The sequence below is a fragment of the Microcebus murinus genome, chromosome X (assembly GCF_040939455.1).
Source record: "Microcebus murinus isolate Inina chromosome X, M.murinus_Inina_mat1.0, whole genome shotgun sequence".
In the NCBI taxonomy this organism is placed as follows: domain Eukaryota; kingdom Metazoa; phylum Chordata; class Mammalia; order Primates; family Cheirogaleidae; genus Microcebus; species Microcebus murinus.
In genome coordinates this window covers 78,474,943-78,492,549 of record NC_134136.1, presented here as the reverse complement: position 1 = coordinate 78,492,549, position 17,607 = coordinate 78,474,943, and the positions used below count along the sequence as shown (strand labels likewise).

Here is a 17,607-nt window from a genome sequence, read left to right as displayed (position 1 = left end):
TTGCAATTTGTGGGCATCTGAGGGGAGGCTGGCAACCCTGCCTTTTGTTCCCTGTCTTCTGCCAGGAGCGAATGCACAAGCTGCTGAAGGTATATGAACTGCTAGGGGGTGAGGAGGACATTGTGAGCCCCACCAAAGAGCTCATAAAAGAAGGCCACATCCTTAAGCTGTCAGCAAAGAATGGGACCACTCAAGACCGATACCTCATACTAGTAAGTGCCGTGCATGGGGTTGTGAGTGCACCATGCCACCCCTCCACACACACACATATAGACCTGATGCTCACTCAAGATTATACTTCCCACTAGCCATTCTCTCCTCTGGTAACTCATTTTATTTTCACTACCTACACTAGGAATTATTTTTCTCTATAGATGAGGTAACTAAGTCTTACAGGGAAGTGACTTGCCCAAGGCCACTCACTAGGAAATTTCTTCCATGCCTAGGCTTTTTGTGACCCCCTGTGCCCAATCAGGGTTATCTTCTCCATCTTCTACCTTGAGTCCTCAGCAGTAAAGCTTCAGGAGTCCCATCGGGGTAGGGAGCTAGGCCACATCCCCATTAGGTCCTCTGCACATACATCCCCAACTTTTTCCTTCCTAGTTCAACGACCGCCTCCTTTACTGCGTGCCCAGGCTGCGGCTCCTTGGCCAGAAGTTTAGTGTGCGGGCACGCATTGATGTAGATGGCATGGAGGTGAGCACCTGGAGGCGGAAAGTGGGAACCTGGAGTGGGGCATTGTTGTTGGGAGAAACAAAGGCATGCTAGTTTTGACCCCACATCTGTGTGTGCATGTGTACAGAGGTCTAGAGCCCTGTGGAGCTCAGAAGGCCTCACGTGCCCATTTCCCCCTCCATTCAGCTAAAGGAGAGCTCCAACCTCAATCTGCCTCGGACCTTCCTGGTGTCAGGAAAGCAGCGCTCCCTGGAGCTCCAGGCCAGGTACTTGCCCTTGCCAGTGCCTCTCCAGGCCCCTCTTTTCTTCAGATATGCTGAGGCATTCCAGGCCCAGAGATTGTTCCAGAGAAAGGGTGGGCACCTTTCCCCAAAGATGCAAGCTTGCCCTTCAGCAATGGGGGTGATCCCTGAGGGTTAGACATCACTGGACCCAGGGTGAGTACTTCATGATGTGGGGAGAGGTAGCACTCCTGCCAGGAGGGCCTTTTGGAAAATGAATAAGGTCTCCCTGATTAAAACAAGAATTTCTTCTGATGGGTTTTGTTAGAGGAGAGGGAAGAGTAGGATACTAATCCTAACATGAATAACACTATCAATAGTTTATTGTAGATTCATAGATTTAAGAGAAATATCAATCAAATGCAATGCTTGGTGGTCCATGATAGGAGCCTAGTTTGGGAAAAACAGCCCTAAAACACATTTGTGGGACAATAGGGAAAATTTAAATATGAACTGATCATTGGATATTGAGGAATTATTGCTAACTTTCTTAGGTATAATAATGGTATGGTAGTTATATAGGAGAATGGCCTTTCAGTGACACATGCTAAGGATTTATTATCCTGTCTGTTAATTACTTTAAAATGGTTCATCACCCAAAAAATACATATGTATACAGACACATACATCTGTATACACGTACATATGCACATATACAGTGTGCTGCTTAATGATGTTTTGGTCAATGACAAACTGCATATACAGTGGTGGTCCCACTGTAAAAATACAGTGTATTTTTACTGTACCATTTCTATGTTTAGATACACAAATATTTACCATTGTGTTACAGTTGCCTATAGTATTCAGTACAGTAACATGCTGTATAGGTTTGTAGCCAAGAAGCGATAAGCTACACCATATAGCCTAGGTGTGTGTGGTAGGCTATACTATCTAGGTTTGTAAGTATACTCTATGACATTCTTGCAACAAATATGCCTAATGACACATTTCTCAGAACTCTTAATCATCAAGTGATACATGACTGTGTATACATATACATGAATATAGCAAAATATAGAAGATTTTGTATCTATATAGTAGATATATAGATATTTATTATACTTGTGCTATCCTATCTATTTTTCTGTATGCCTAAAAATTTTGGTCAGGCGCAGTGGCTCACGCCTATAATCCTAGCACTCTGGGAGACTGAGGTGGGAGGATTGCTCAAGGTCAGGAGTCCGAAACCAGCCTGAGCAAGAGCAAGACCCTGTCTCTACTATAAATAGAAAGAAATTAATTGGCCAACTAAAAACATATATGTAAAAAATCAGCTGGGCATGGTGGCGCATGCCTGTAGTCCTAGCTACTAGGGAGGCTGAGACAGTAGGATCACTTGAGCCCAGGAGTTTGAGGTTGCTGTGAACTAGGCTGACACCACGGCACTCTAGCCCAGGCAACAGAGTAAGACTTAGTCTAAAAAGAAATTAGCTGGCCAACTAAAAAAAAATATATATATATAAAAAAATGAGCCGGGCATGGTGGCATATGCCTGTAGTCCCAGCTACTCAGGAGACTGAGGCAGAAGGATTGCTTGAGCCCAGAAGTTTGAGGTTGCTGTGAGCTAGGCTAATGCCATAGCACTCTAGCCTAGGGCAACAGAGTGAGGCTCAGTCTCAAAAAAAAAAAAAAAAATTAAAATAGGCCAGGCATGGTGGCCCATGCCTGTAATCCTAGCACTCTGGGAGGCTGAGGCAAGAGGATCATTTGAGCTCAAGAGTTTGAGACCAGCCTGAGCAAGAGGAAGACCTCATCTCTACTAAAAAAATAGAAAGAAATTAGCTGGACAACTAAAAATATATAGAGAAAAAATTAGCCAGGCATGGTGGCACAGGCCTGTAGTCCCAGCTATTCGGGAGGGTGAGGCAGGCGGATCGTTTGAGCTCAGGAGTTCAAGACCAGCCTGAGTAGCCTAGAGGACCCAGGTTAAAAATAAATAAATAAAAAAATAAATAAATAAAAAAAAAAAAAAAAAAAAAAAGACCAGCCTGAGCAAGAGTGAGACCCCGGCTCTACTAAAAATAGAAAAAATTAGCCAGGCATGGTGGCACATGCCTATAGTCCCAGCTACTTGGGAGGCTGAGGCGGAAGGATTGCTTGAGCCCAGGAGTTTGAGGTTGCTGTGAGCTAGGCTGACGCCACTGCACTCTAGCCCGGGCAACAGAGTGAGACTCCGTCTCAAAAAAAAAAAAACAAAAAACAAAAAAACTGCCCTTCTTTTTCAAACTTGACATCCCAACAATACAAAATTATTGATGTGGTTTCTTACATGTTCCATAGTCTTTCTCACACATTTCACCCTTACCCTTCTACCTGAGGCCTAGCACCTCCTTGAGAAAACCTTCCTTCAAAGTCCCCACCCAAACTTCAGGCTAGGGCATGTCCCCTCCTCTAGGCTCCTCAGCCCTATTTGCAGGGCACTGATCCATCCCCTGGCATTGTCCCCTTCTATCTCCTCCGCTAGACCATGAGCTCCCTGAGGGCAGGGTCCTCTCTAGGGCCAAAGTTCCTAGCACAGCGTCTGGGAACATATTAGTAATTGTTGAATAAATAAACAGGTTAAGTGACTTGCCCAAGGTCACACAAGTAATAAATGAAGAAGCAGAGGGTCAAACCCAGGTCTGTCTGAGTCCAAAATACCTGCTCTTTACCACTCCAATTGCTTTTTGTTGGTCTACCTAACCCAACATCTTTTTTTTTCTTCCCAAGGACTGAGGAGGAGAAGAAAGACTGGGTCCAGGTAACATCCAAGAAGGTTTTGTGGTAGGGGGCTGTTAGAGTATTAACAGGTCTCTGAGGGGTTGGGAGACTTTCCCCAAGACACATCTGACCAGAATGGGCCTGGACACCTGCCTTCTAACAAACTTTACCATCCCCATATTACAGATAAGCAAGCTAAAGGGTACAGAGGTTAAGCAGAAACTCACAAACTCTTCTTTTAGATATCTGGTTACTCAGAGGGTGTAATACCAGTGAGTCAAGCCCTGTATAGTTTTAAACCCAGACAATGGTCAGGAAGTCCACCTGAGGTTTTTCAGCCACTGCTCCCCATCCCCCATTTTACAATTTTAACACTATGACCTAGATTTGGGGAGGGATTTGCTCAAAGTCATCCGCCTAACAGGGACAGAGCTGGGCCTAGAACCCAACTTTTCTGACTTCAGGCTAGGACACAGGAAAGAGAGATGAGAGTAGAAGTGGGTGGTTTGTGGGCTGATCTGACCTCATTTCTTATACCTCCTCCTCAGGCCATCAACTCCACCCTCCTGAAGCATGAACAAACGCTGGAGACCTTCAAACTATTGAACTCAACAAACAGGGAAGATGAAGACACTCCCCCCAACTCTCCAGTAAGAGTCCCCATTCTTTCCCCCTGCACTGGGACCCCTTCCAGGTCTCCAAGTCCTCACCTGACCTTGAGATGATCCTCTCCCATTCCCAGAGGGTAAAGATCAGAGAGGCAGTGCATGACCTCAGAAGCAGTCTTCTATTGGTAGGGTCACAATCACTGGGGAAACCAAGGCCCAGAAAGAAGTGACTCACCTTCAGTAGCACAGTGAGGTAGGAGCAAAACCAAGACTCAAGGCAGGTCTTCTGAAAGTGTCTGCTGCCACCCACCCTCCCGCCACAATGATCCAAGCCTAGGGGCAAGGGCTGGCTGGACAGGGAGGGAAAGTAGCTGTCTCTGACCTGGGACCTGACTCTCCCACCAGAACGTGGATCTTGGGAAGCGGGCACCTACACCCATCCGGGAAAAGGAAGTAACCATGTGCATGCGCTGCCAGGAGCCCTTCAATTCCATCACCAAACGCAGGCACCACTGCAAGGCCTGCGGGCATGTGAGTGTTGGGGGGCAGGGGCAGAGCTAGGGAGGAAACAGGCTGGCAGCCGGAAGGCCCACTTGTGAGTGGGTACCCTCCAAGTCGGGGGAGGCCACAAGTCTGCTGTGGGAGTTGGTACACTGAAGGGGGAGGCCTGCTGGAATCAGGCTGCTCTTGCCTACTTGCCACCCCAGGTGGTTTGTGGGAAGTGCTCTGAGTTCCGGGCCCGCCTCGTCTATGACAACAACCGCTCCAACCGTGTGTGCACTGACTGCTATGTGGCCTTGCACGGGGTGCCCGGAAGCAGTGCAGCCTGCAGCCAGCATACGCCCCAGCGCCGGAGGTCCATCCTGGAGGTAAGAGCCAGGCCCCTGACTAACTTTCTCACAGTGACCAAATGGGCTCCAACCAGTTACCCAGTGTGAGTGGGGAGGCCTGGCCCTCTGAAACAGGAGGGTGCTATGTGCACCCACTGATCAAGTAACCCAGGCTTGAGTAAATTGAATACCAAAGTGAATGAAAGACAGTAATTTTTATTGGCATGCTTTAGACATTTAATTCTCATAGTAACTATTCTGTCCATGCCATTATTATCCTTATTTTACAAATGAGGAAACTGAGGCCCAGAGAGGTTATTTGCCCAAGATACACAAATGAGTGGCAGAGCTAAAATTTTTAAAATTAACAAACTGCCTTTTCTTATTACAAAGTAGCATAAGTAGGACAATATGAAGAAAAAAAATAATAAAATACCATATTTCTTATACCCAGAAGTTACCACTGTTAACACATATCCTTCCTATCTTTCCAGGCATGCGTACATACACACATTTTTAAACAAATTGAGTCATTTATTTTAACACTTAAGAGCACTTACTCTGTGCCAGGAACTATTCTAAATGCTTTGCATATATTAATTCATTTAATCCTCACAATAGCTCTTGGTGTTCTCCCTCCAAGTCAATACATTTTCATCTCAAGCTGAGATTCTGAGCCAGACTGTGTTAACCAACAACCCCACCACCACCACACCCACAATGCTAGCTGCTCCTTGCTGAGTGTAGGGAAATAGATGTGTGATGAAATGAAAAAAGGTGAGCTGTAAATGCATGAATGACTTGAGAAAAAAATGGACTGACTGAAGAAAGAACACCTGACTGGCATTTAGATGCCACCACTGAGATCTGTACACCCTTTCCTACTGGCTTTTAGAGGCAGTAGCCATGGCCTGACTCAGGCAGACAAGCCTGGCTTTCAATCTCAACTCTAGCTGACTTACTGGGTGACACTGGGCAAATCTGCCACCTGAGCTTCAGGGTCTTCATGAGACATGGGAATAGCAGTCCCTACACTGAAGGGGGTGTTAATGCCAAGAGGAGCCAGACTAGGCCTTATGTCAACATTGATTCCACCTCCACCTCCTTCACCCCATGTCTCTGGCCACAGAAACAGGCCTCAGTGGCTGCGGAGAACAGCGTCATCTGCAGTTTCCTGCACTACATGGAGAAGGGTGGGAAAGGATGGCACAAGGCATGGTTTGTGGTCCCGGAGAATGAACCCTTGGTGCTGTACATCTATGGAGCCCCTCAGGTGTGCATCCTACTCCTTTGAGTCCTTTCAGCCACCTGGAAAAAGCCAGGCTTCCCCCACTTCCTTGACCTCTCCTTGGCCTTGGGGGAATAGGGTGAGCCTAGCTCAACCTAGGGAGAAATCAGAAGCCCCACCCTTGGGAGGCAAAGACCGGCCAGAGACAAGGAGTGATTGTGGGCCAAGGTATGTAGGGAAAACTGGGGGTGAGATGGTGGGGGAGCTGGCTTCCTGGAAGAAGCAGAAGTGGAGATGGGACACTGCTAGGTCCAATTTGGAATGGGGAAGAATATGCAGATGGGGCAATAGTGCAAAGGCCTGAAAACATTATTCGGTACGCTAAAGAGAATAGCTCAGCTGGTGTGGGGATTGTAGGAAACAACAAGTATTTGAACCAGCCTACACTTTAGCCCTAGTTCAGACATTTTCCTGTTGATAACAGTAGAGTCACAGAAGGTTCTTGAGCAGGGGTAGAAAAAGAGGGGACCAGATGCAAAACTAGTTAGAAGTTGGGGTAAGGGGAAGGTCCAGCCCCAGGGTGACCCCGGCTTTGTCCCTCTTCCCCAGGATGTGAAAGCCCAGCGCAGCCTGCCCCTCATTGGCTTTGAGGTGGGGCCTCCTGAGGCAGGGGAGCGGCCTGACAGAAGGCATGTCTTCAAGATCACCCAGAGCCACCTCAGCTGGTACTTCAGCCCTGAAACAGAGGAGCTACAGCGACGCTGGATGGCTGTGCTTGGCCGGGCAGGCCGTGGGGACACGTTCTGCCCAGGGCCCACACTGTCTGAGGACAGAGAGATGGAAGAGGCACCAGTGGCAGCTTCAGGAGCCACTGCTGAACCTCCTGAAACCCCCCAGACCCGAGATAAGACCTAGAGCATTGGGGAGCCCCCATCCCACCCTCTAGCTGCCCATGTCCAATTGGGGGCTCCAGCCCCTTCCCTCCCAGCTCAGTCGATACTTGAACTTCCCATCACGGGCACTTTCAATCCCGAATGCTGGGTCTTGGGTTTTTTAATTCATCTTTTCACAAAACGTGGGCTTTAAAAAAAAATATTCCCACAGCAATGTTAATTTTTTCTTAATCCCTATACCCAGGGAGGGTGGGAGCTGTTATTAGTCCCACCTGAATTAGGCCATTCCCCATTCCCTCACCCCCAATTCCCCAACACCCTACAGATCCGGCCTCTACCCAATTCCTTCTAAAGCATCAGAGGCAGGAAACTGGGATTCAAGTGCCAGCTCTGCCACTGACCTGGGGGCCAGGACCCACCCCTGCCACCTCAGCCACTGTTTTCACATGTATGACTCCCCTCGGGGTGATAACTAGACCCTTCCTGCCTCTCCCATGGCTTACAGCTTCTACCCAGCCCCAAGGCTACCCAGTATTTTATCGTCCAGACCCATGGCAGGGCCACCGGGCAGGACAGGGGAATGGGGGGAGGACAATGGATACTCTTTGTTTTGTTTTGGTTTTTTAAGAAAAATACAGTTTATTTCTGGCTTACAGTAACTTTCAGAGCCCTGCTGTGCTCTGTTCATGCATCTGTTTGTCCAAAGTACCAGGCTACTAGGGTGAGCCCAGATACCACTCCCTTGCTGAACTCTGAAGCTCAGCTCCTAGAGGCTGATTCCAAGGTTATTCAAAGGTCAAGCCACAGATTAAGCAATAAGGTATTATTTATTAGGATCTCAAGCCTGATCCCTGGACCTAAATGGGATGGGATAAAGAGTGAGGAAAGAGGCTGGAGGAGACAGAAAACAAAGTCCAGCTCTCCCAAGCCCAGCACCTAACCATGGCCTTAGAATTGCTAAAGGAATGTAGGGCAGGAGGCTGGGCTGCAGGAAGGGAACACTTCTATGTGGTTCCATGTGTTGGCCAGGGGTACAGCACTGCCCCGTGTGTGTGTGTGTGTGTGTGTGTGTGTGTGTGGTGTGGTAGGATAAGGGAGAGGCTCCACAGCTACTTTCGTTCACATCTTTAACTATTTTCTCTTCCATTTGCATGTTCATCTCACCATTCCTGACCCAGCCAGCCCCCCAGCACTGAGTACTGGTTCTCCTGCTGGTCCTCTCCCTCCACAAATCCACCTGCCCACTGTCAACCAGCATCTAGCTCCTCCAGCCACACCCACACCCATCATCCCCCTCTTCACAATGACTACACCCAAGAGACACTGTGCTGGGAAACCTGTTCTCATCACCCAGATGGTAACTTAAGGCCCAGGGGCTGGACCAGGTCCCATCACCCCCAAAACCAAGGACCCTAGGGCTTTTCTTCCCTTGGAGAGAGCTGGATAGTGGAACAGGAAAGAGGATAAGGATGGGGTAACCAACCAGTCCAGAGGTCTCTAACCCTCCAAAAATCCCCTACAAAGCAAGTCTCAAAACTAGCAAATAAGGGCCCAAACCATTTCCAGAACCACTCATTTCTTTCTCCGGACAATGGTCCAGCCATCTTCCACTATATCTTCTTCCTTAATAGTCTGAGACTCTGGATCAGAGGGTTCAGGCTGGGAGCAGACTCCATCTGTAGCAGCCCCATCATTTGTAGCTGAGACCTGGAGGGGAAATATGAGAGCTAAATACACTGGCCAGTGGGGACTCTGGCTCTGCTCCCAGCTTTTCCAGGACTAGCTATGTGACTTTAAGAAAGTTCCTTGCCCTCTCTGGATAATACCACCACCACCCTCTGTGAATCTAGCTTGCTCTCCCAGAAAATTGAAAACACCTGTATCCCCCCCACACACACCCACGGGGCACCCACTTCACCTCCATCTCTTCCACACTGCCCCCATCATCTTCATCCTCATTAGTCTCTCTGGCTGTCTTAAGTGCAGTGGCTGTGACCCTGCACTTTCTCTGAGTGATGTGGGAAGCCATCTCCCTCAGAGAAGCCCCATCACCTCTCTTGAAGTGGTAGAACATGGTCTGCAGCTGCTGGCTCACCTACAAAGAAACATTCAATCAGCTTGGATTTTTGAGAGAATCTACTATGCAACCAGCCCATGTTTGCAGCAAGCGTGGGGCGTGGGTTGGAATTTTCCAGAAGAGAATAGGCATCTTTCCTCCCCAAGGAGTTCACCAATGAAGCAACCACATATAAAGGGCTCAGGTGAGGGCCTGAAGCATCGAAGGAGGGCCTAATAGCAGAGAAGGCACTAGAACTGGTCTTTGAAAAAGATATAAAATAGAAGGCAATCTTATCAGGACGAGCAATGTTAACCAGAGCAGGGATGAAAATGTACCTGGGCTGGCCTGACCTGACCTGCCCTGCCCTTGGGATGGGGGTGAGGAACAGGCCTGCCTGGGAATGGTATATGGAGAAAGACAGGGTTTGGAAAGACCTAGAAAGACTAGACTTGTTCCTCTATGCAACAGGGAGTCACAGAAGGGTCTTGTGCAGGACCCAAGAGAAGAATGGTTAGAGCCAAGAGTCTTAGCCCAAAACAGACAGTTGGGGAAAAGAAAGATTGTAAGCGGCCAGGCATGGTGGCTCACGGCTGTAATCCCAGCACTCTGTAAGGCCGACGCGGATGATCGCTTGAGCTCAGGAGTTCGAGATCAGCCTGAGCAAGAGAGAGACCCCATCTCTAAAAAAACACCACCACCACCACAAAGACTGCAGGCACGGAGAAGGCAGCTATGCCCACATTAAGCTTACCTGGGGCAGACTCCCATCCTCCACTACTGTATCAAATTCATTGGTCATTAGCTCCCCGAGGAAGTCCTCCACCTCATCTAGCTCCAAGTCAGCTGAGTAGAAAAGGACAGGTCCCTTTGGTCAAAGATCAGCCAACTGCATCACTCCTACCTACTACTCTTCAATACCTACTTGGTGGGTCTGCATCTGGTTGGTGGGTAAAGCCCCAAACTATGAGTCTTTTATTTGCTAGAGTGCTCTGCATTCTAGATTTTAACATGGGTTTGTTTTTGTTTTTTTTTTTAAAAAAAAAAAAAACACTAAATTTTAATACCTAATTTCCAATCTCTTGAATCCTACCAAGCCCTCTTCCCACAGCTCCCAGCCCCACACTCACCCTCTTTCATTCAGCCTATTCTAACTGGCCTCCCCTTTGTGTGACTTTTAGGAAGCTACTGATTCCTCTCTGAGCCTCAGTTTTCTTATCTGTAAAGTGGGGCAAATGGTGGCCTCCTCAAATGTCTGTTATGAGGAGTCATCCAACACAATGCCTGGTACAGGGGAGATACATAATCCATGTTAATTTCCCATCACTCAAGGGCTGAAGTTTTTGAAGTGTAGAGATCTTCACAACTGTGGCTCCACTAATACAGGAGGCCACAGACCAATGGGACAGGCAAGAAGAAATGGATGTAGTACTGATGAAACTGTCATGACCTTGACACCAACACACTACTGTCTAACTTTGGCTGAGCTCTCCTCTCTGGGCTTCAGTTATCTTATGGGCCCATGCTCTATTTTTTCTGAATTAGAGGGTAACTCAAGAAAACCTTCCACAAAGCTCCTCACCCTTCTTCCCTCTATATGCTCTCCCTGGGAGAGTTCATCCACCCCTTTGGCTTTCCCTACCACTCAAATCTAATATTCCCTAAATCTGTCTCCAATTCAGACTACTCTGTGCCTGGGTGTTTCACAGGTGCCTCAGACCCTCCATATCCAAAGCCAGACTTATGACCTTAACCTCCAAACTTGCTTCTCATCTTCCCGGATTCCTCTATTCCATGTAAGGCACCTAATCCACCTAGCAACTGAAACCAGAATCCTGCTTCTTGTCCACTCCCCTCTACAACCAAGCACTTTCCAAGGCCCCATCCACACCTTCTTTTCCATATCTATTGCCACTGTCCTACTTCAGGCCTCATCATTTTCTAGATAAAAACAGCCTTCTCATTAGTCTTTCTCTTTCCAGTCCATGCTCCAAAATGATTACTTCCTGAACTTTCCAGCCAGTAAATCCCATCCTATTACTCACCTTAGAACCTGCCCATGAATTTTTATCACCTACTGCAGTGTTTCATAGTTTGCCTTTGAGTAATATCTGTTCTGATGAGTTTTAAGGGAAGCTATCCATAGAAAGCTAACGGGAAGCAAAAGCAAACAGGTTTCTTTTAGTGGTTCTTATTCTTATCCAAGCATTTAATATGCTTATAAGTGTTGAAACTCAAGTGGGAGCTGAAGAAAAGAGCTTTTCTTATATAATTTGATTGGAGAAGCTTTTTCTTTACTGAACACCTAACAGGAGTAGTCTTCCATAGCATGCATTTTGGCAAACACTGGCCAAAATAATAAATCCAAAAGCACATGAGACCTTCCATGTCTTACCCTTTTGGGAGGACTCCTTATCCTCCATCTTCATTCTCTACCACTCCTCCACACCACCACCATGTGCACACACCCTTACTCTAATACTGAGCTCCCTGCTACTTTCCAAATATAACACATTACCTCCTCATACTGCAGAATTTGAGTGTTGCTCTCTCTGCCTCCCCCACCTAGTGAACTCCTTCTCATCCCTTAAGACCCAGCCCAATCACCACCTCCCCTGAGAAGCCTTTTCCCCTGTCTCATGTTACCCCATGCACCCTGAGCTCCTCTTTATGAGAACACTTATCACCCAGTGTTATTAACTGTCTATTTATTTGATTGGATCCCTGACTATATAGTAAACTTTCTCAAGAGAAATGACTCTGCCTAATGTCATCTCCAAGGCTAGAAAATGAAGAATTTTGTAAAAACCATACTATGCACAGACCCTATGTCAGGCTCCTTTTTCTTGTATAACCCTCAAGACAAGCTTAAAAATGTAGATCTTTGCTGTCCAAACAGCTACATGTGGTTACAGAACATTTGAAATGAGGCTAAGGCCAAACTGAGATGTGCTAAAACTGTAAAATACCAGATTTTAAAAAACAATACTAAAAAAGGTGTAAACTATCTCAATGTTTTATACTGATTACATGTTGAAATATTTCGGATATATTAAGCTTGTTAACATACATTGTTAATTTCACTGCTTCATTTTACCTTAACAAAGTCGTTGTTAAAAATTGCAACTCGCATATTTCTATCGGACAGCGCTGGAGTGAATACTTTTATACCCATTTTAAGAGATAGGAAATTTAGTTTCCGGGGAGCTAAATTACCTTGATCTGCGTGATACCATACGTCAGTAACACAACCCGTTAGGCATTGGAACCCAGGATTCTGCCTCCGAAGCCTTTATTCGTTCCACCTCGCCTTCAGGTACCAACCTACAATTGCCCAAGAGGAAATGCAGGCTCTCCAGAATGGGGGTCCTCTTCGCCACACCCCTACACAGAGGGGTCACAGGGCCGCACATGCACTCACCATTGCGGATGAAGTAATCCTCCACTGCACCCCCCAGCCATTCAGCCTTCTCCAGACTGTGCACGCCCCCGAAGCCATTCTCCACAGCGATCTGGGAACACAGGCCCAAACCCACCATGTCAACGTGGGAGCTGGCCTGGGGTGGCCAGTGGCTTCTCCGCTTATGCCGCCCAGCCAAGCCTCAGGCGCCTGGCCCAGCCAATTCCTATTCTGCCCCGGGCCATAATCTCCATCCTGCCGTGGCCCCACTGACCTGCAACGCCGGCCAGGCCTCCAGCACCGCACGAACCCCAGCCCGGAAAAGAGCTCGCGCATCATCCCCAGCACCCGCCATCATCCAGCCCTGTGCATGTGACGCCCAGGTGGCCCAATCGCTGTGCAGCTTGGCCCAGGCAGAATGAGCCGGAAGCCGAGCTTAAGAACACAGATTCTCTTTTTCCGCGGACCTGGCAGCGAGACTAGAGCAATAGAAAAGTGTATCAGAGCGATCGATGACACCGCCGCAGTTACTCTCTTAAAGGACACCAAACATGGGGGATATGTGGGCCCATGGGTTCCGGGTCCGTGGGTACTTCGCAGGAAAGATATGGGGAACTTATTGCAGATACAGATTCCAGGACCTGAGGCAGAGGACTCAGTGAGCATAGCCTAAAAAATCTAAATTTTATTTATTTATTTATTTTTTATTTTTTTGAGACAGTCTTGCTCTGTTCCCCAGGCTAGAGTGCCATGGCGTCAGCCTAGTCACAGCAGCCTCAAACTCCTGGGCTCAAGCCGTACTCCTGCCTCACCCTCCCAAGTAGCTGGGACTACAGGCATGTGCCACCATGCCCAGGTAATTTTTTCTATATATTTTTAGTTGTACAACTAATTTCTTCTTATTTTTAGTAGAGATGGGGTCTTGCTCTTGCTCAGGCTGGTCTTGAACTCCTGACCTTGAGCGATCCTCTGGCCTCGGCCTCCTGGAGTGCTAGGATTACAGGCGTGAGCCACTGTGCTGGGCCAAAAATCTAAATTTTTTAAAAAAGCATCCTAACTTCTATAGAACACTGCAACCAACAGCAACGGAATACAGTAGGCCCTCTCTGTGTGGGGGTTATACATCCGTGGATTCAGCCAACCTCAGACAGAAAAATTTGGGGAATTTACATATGTACTGAACATGTACAAACTTTTTCTTGTCATTATTCCCTAGTATAACAACTATTTACATAGCATTCACACTGTTTTAGGTATTATTAATATAAGTAATCTAGAGATGATCTAAAGTATACAGGAGGATGTACTTAGGTTATATGCAAGTATATGCATTTTATTTTATAGACAAGGTCTTGCTCTGTTGCCCAAGCTAGAGTGCAGTGGCATGATCATAACTCACGGTTGCCTTGAATTACTGGGCTCAAGCAATCCTCCCACCTCAGCCTCTCCAGGAGATGGGATTACAGGTGCCAGCCACCACACCCAGCAACTATGAAATTTTAGATCAGTGACTTGAGCAGAGAGAGATCCTGGAACCAATCCCCCATAAGTGCCCAGGGACAACTGTACACATTTTTCTGAAGTGCACAGGAACATTCTCCAGGACAGATCATATATTAGGCCATAAAGCAGGCCTCAATAGATAATAATAGGATTGAAATAATGCAAAATATGTTCTCCAACCACAATGGAGTAAAATTAGAAATCATTAACAAAAATAAACGTGTGAAATTCACAAAAATGTGGAAAATAACACACTCCTAAATAACAAATGGGTTAAAGAAAAAATCACAAAGGAAATTAGAAAATACTTTGAAATGAATGAAAACAAAAATATAGTGTAACAATTTATGAGATACACCTAAACCAACACTTAGAGGGAAATTTTTAGTTGTAGAAGTACATATTTAAAAGAAGAAAGATCTCAAATTAATAATCTAAGCTTCCACACTAGGAAACTAGAAAAGCAACCCAAAAGCAAGCATAAGAAGGGAAATCATAGGCCAGGCATGATGGCTCATACCTGTAATCCTAGCATTCTGGGAGGCCGAGGCAGGAGGATTGCTTGAGCTCAGGAGTTCGAGACCAGCTTGAGCAAGAGCGAGACCCTGTCTCTACTATAAATAGAAAGAAATTAGCCAAACAACTAAAAAAAAAAAGAAGGGAAATAATAAAGATTAGAGCAGAAATAAATGAAATAGAGAAAGAAAAACAATAGAGAAAATCAGTGAAACCAAAAGTCGGTTATATGAAAAGATCAGAAAAATTTACAAACCTTTAGCTAAATTAACTAAGGAAAAAACAAAAAGAAAGATGACTCAAATTATTGAAATTATGAATGAAAGAGGGGACATCACAACTGACCAGTCAAAAAAAGACCATATATTGGATGATACAATTTGTATGAAATGTAATAGGCAAAGCTATAGAAATAGAAAATACATGAATGGTTGCCCAGGTCTTGGATGGAGGGAGAATAAAGTGTCACCCCTAATGGGTTCAGGGTTACTTTGGGTGGTGATGAAAATGTTCTAAAATTAGATGATGGGCTAAATTGTGTCCACCACTCCCAGATTCATATTTAGAAGTCCTAACCCACAGTACCTCAGAATGTGACTATATTAGGAGATAGGGCCTTTAAAGAGGTAATTAAGGTAAAATGAGGTCATATAAGTGGGCCCTAATCCATTATGATTGATGTCCTTATAAAGAAGAGATTGAAGGATATGGCCCATGTCTGTAGTCGCAGCTACTCAGAGGGTTGAGGCAGGAGTATCCCTTGAGCCCAGGAGTTTGAGTCCATCCTGGGAAACATAGCGAGACTATCTCTAAAAAAACAAACAAGAAACTAAGAAGAGGAGGAGATTAGGATGAAGACAAAGAGGGACACAAGACACGTGTATGCACAGAGACAACCATGTCTACACACAGCAAAAAGGCTAAGGAGAAAATCAGAAGAAAGCAAACCTGCTGACACTTTGGTCTCAGACCTCTAGCCTCCAGAACTGTGAGAAACTTAATTGTCATTGTTTAAGCCATCCAGTCTGTAGTATTTCGTTACGGCAGCCCTAGTAAACTAACACAGTTTACTCTGTAAATATACTCAAAACCATTGAACTGTACCCTTTAAATGGGTGAAACTTATTGTATGTAAATAATAGCTCAATAAATATTTCTGTTTTTAGAAAAGTAATGTAGATGATTCCCTCACACAGCAAAGGTTGCAAACTTTGTGCTAAACCATGTTAACAAACAGTTCTGACACTTCTATACCTGTCCCTGTGCTGAAATACTGGTTCATGAAATTTGGTAAGATGCTCAAGTACTTCAAAGTCTGGTACAGAAGACTATCCCAAGATTATAGAGTGTGATCAGTGCCCAGGTTGAAACTATCTTTTGAAGGACCTGAATCAGATACAATTTTGCAAGCTCTCTTTAAGAAAAATAGTACAAAATTAGATACAAAAGTATTTCTTTAAAATTATAAAAGAAATCACAAATTTTACAAATTAAAAATTTTTTAAAACTGACAAATGTGGCCCAGTGTGGTGGCTCACACCTGTAATCCTAGCACTCTGGATAGGAGGCCAAAATGGGAGGCTCGCTTGAGGTCAGGAGTTCAAGACAAGCCTGAGCAAGAGCAAGATCTCATCTCTACTAAAAATAGAAAAAATTAGCTGGGCGTAGTGATGGATGCTTGTAGTCTCAGCTACTTGGAAGGCTGACGCAGGAGGATAGCTTGAACCCAGGAGTTTGAGGTTGCTGTGAGCTAGGCTGACGCCATGGCACTCTAACCTGGTGACAGAGTAAGACACTGCCCCCCCCCCAAAAAAAAAAACCTGACAAATGCCACAGACATCTTAAAAACCAGAAAAAGTAAAATATTTTTATTTGCTACCTCTTTATTAATTTTGTCTACATGTTTTCAGATATAAACTCTTTGATATCCTCTGTATATGACAATCATAATACTTTCTAGACAGAATACAAAAAACTTGATTTCTTTTTTTAAAGAGTTCAACTTTTTACTGAACATGTTATAAAAGAGATTTAGTCAAAAAGACCAAAGCCCATTCCATCATCAGACTTCTCAGATTCTTCTTTCTTTGTTTCTACTTTCTTCTCCTGAGCTGGGGCAGCAGCAGCAGAGGGGGCGGGTCCTCCAGCCCCTACACTGCAGATGAGGCTCCCTGTGTTGACATTGGCCAGAGCCTTTGCAAACAAGCCAGGCCAAAATGGTTCAACATTTACACCAGCTGCTTTAATTAGGGCATTGATCTTATCCTCCGGGACAATCACCTCATCTTCAAGCAGAATGAAGGCCAAGTAGATGCAGGCAAGCTCAGAGACAGAGGCCATGGCGCCGGTGAATACTGGGCTAGTCGCAGAGGAAGTGAAGGCCTCACCTCCACGTGACCTTAGCTTTCTCAGAAGGACCAAGCACCTTGACGGCAGCCGAGGAAAAGGGAAAGAACTGATTTCAATTCGATTCAGTTGATCAAATTTTTGAATTATCTAGTTTCTTTTACATGTAAGCTGTAAGATTTCAGGGTATTTTACCTTTACTTGTGCAGTGACAAAGCTTAAACACTCTTTAAATTGATCATGCTCAATGATCAGAGACCTAGAAGTAGCCTGTGTAAGCATGGGGTCCTGAGGTTTAAGGTTTATTATTTCTATGATAATTCTACCTCTGTGTAATGCTAAAGAAGAAAGGAGCACAGGAGCCCATGAAGTCCAGCAGTGGGTCCCTGACTCAGCCAGCCTTGAGGACTGTGGCAGCCTCTTGGAGGAGATGGTGCCTGAGGTGATTGATAAAGTTTGAGTGGAATTTTGCTGGGTGATGAGGAGTTTGTGTGTTGGGGTGGGGGAGTGTTACTAAAAGGAGCAAAGAGCCTTCTGTGCGGAGGAAACAATGTGTGAAAATCCACAGAGG

At 45.8% G+C, this 17,607-nt stretch overlaps 2 protein-coding genes and 1 pseudogene across 5 annotated transcripts in view; 1 reads left to right on the top strand and 2 right to left on the bottom strand.

Moving 5' to 3' along the window:
- Window positions 1-7,874, top strand: part of FGD1 (FYVE, RhoGEF and PH domain containing 1) — a 43,450-nt gene extending 35,576 nt beyond the window's left edge. For 2 of the 3 annotated variants that reach the window (XM_012747826.3, XM_012747825.3), the window contains 9 exons: window positions 66-212; window positions 604-696; window positions 862-941; window positions 3,666-3,696; window positions 4,205-4,306; window positions 4,670-4,795; window positions 4,972-5,133; window positions 6,224-6,367; window positions 6,932-7,874. In XM_012747826.3, the coding sequence (XP_012603280.2) occupies window positions 66-212; window positions 604-696; window positions 862-941; window positions 3,666-3,696; window positions 4,205-4,306; window positions 4,670-4,795; window positions 4,972-5,133; window positions 6,224-6,367; window positions 6,932-7,237 (1,191 nt within the window). In that variant the 3' untranslated portion in view covers window positions 7,238-7,874. Of the gene's footprint in view, window positions 1-65; window positions 213-603; window positions 697-861; window positions 942-3,665; window positions 3,697-4,204; window positions 4,307-4,669; window positions 5,134-6,223; window positions 6,368-6,931 lie in introns of those variants that run through there. The other variant, XM_012747828.3, reaches the window with a different exon arrangement.
- A 149-nt stretch (window positions 7,875-8,023) lies between these two features.
- TSR2 (TSR2 ribosome maturation factor) lies at window positions 8,024-13,070 on the bottom strand. 2 transcript variants are annotated; one of them, XM_012747829.3, is made up of 5 exons: window positions 12,946-13,070; window positions 12,693-12,783; window positions 10,026-10,117; window positions 9,134-9,310; window positions 8,024-8,922 (listed from the first exon to the last, which is right to left on the bottom strand). In XM_012747829.3, the coding sequence occupies exons 1-5, from the start codon at window positions 13,027-13,029 to the stop codon at window positions 8,788-8,790; spliced, it is 579 nt and encodes a 192-aa protein (XP_012603283.1). In that variant the 5' UTR covers window positions 13,030-13,070; the 3' UTR covers window positions 8,024-8,787. The 2 variants fall into 2 exon arrangements, with proteins under 2 accessions (XP_012603283.1, XP_020140448.1); XM_020284859.2 differs by lacking the exon at window positions 12,693-12,783 and having other exon boundaries at window positions 12,946-13,026.
- Window positions 13,071-16,714: 3,644 nt separating this feature from the next.
- Window positions 16,715-17,030, bottom strand: LOC142865919 (large ribosomal subunit protein P1 pseudogene; annotated as a pseudogene).
- Window positions 17,031-17,607: the final 577 nt, after the last annotated feature.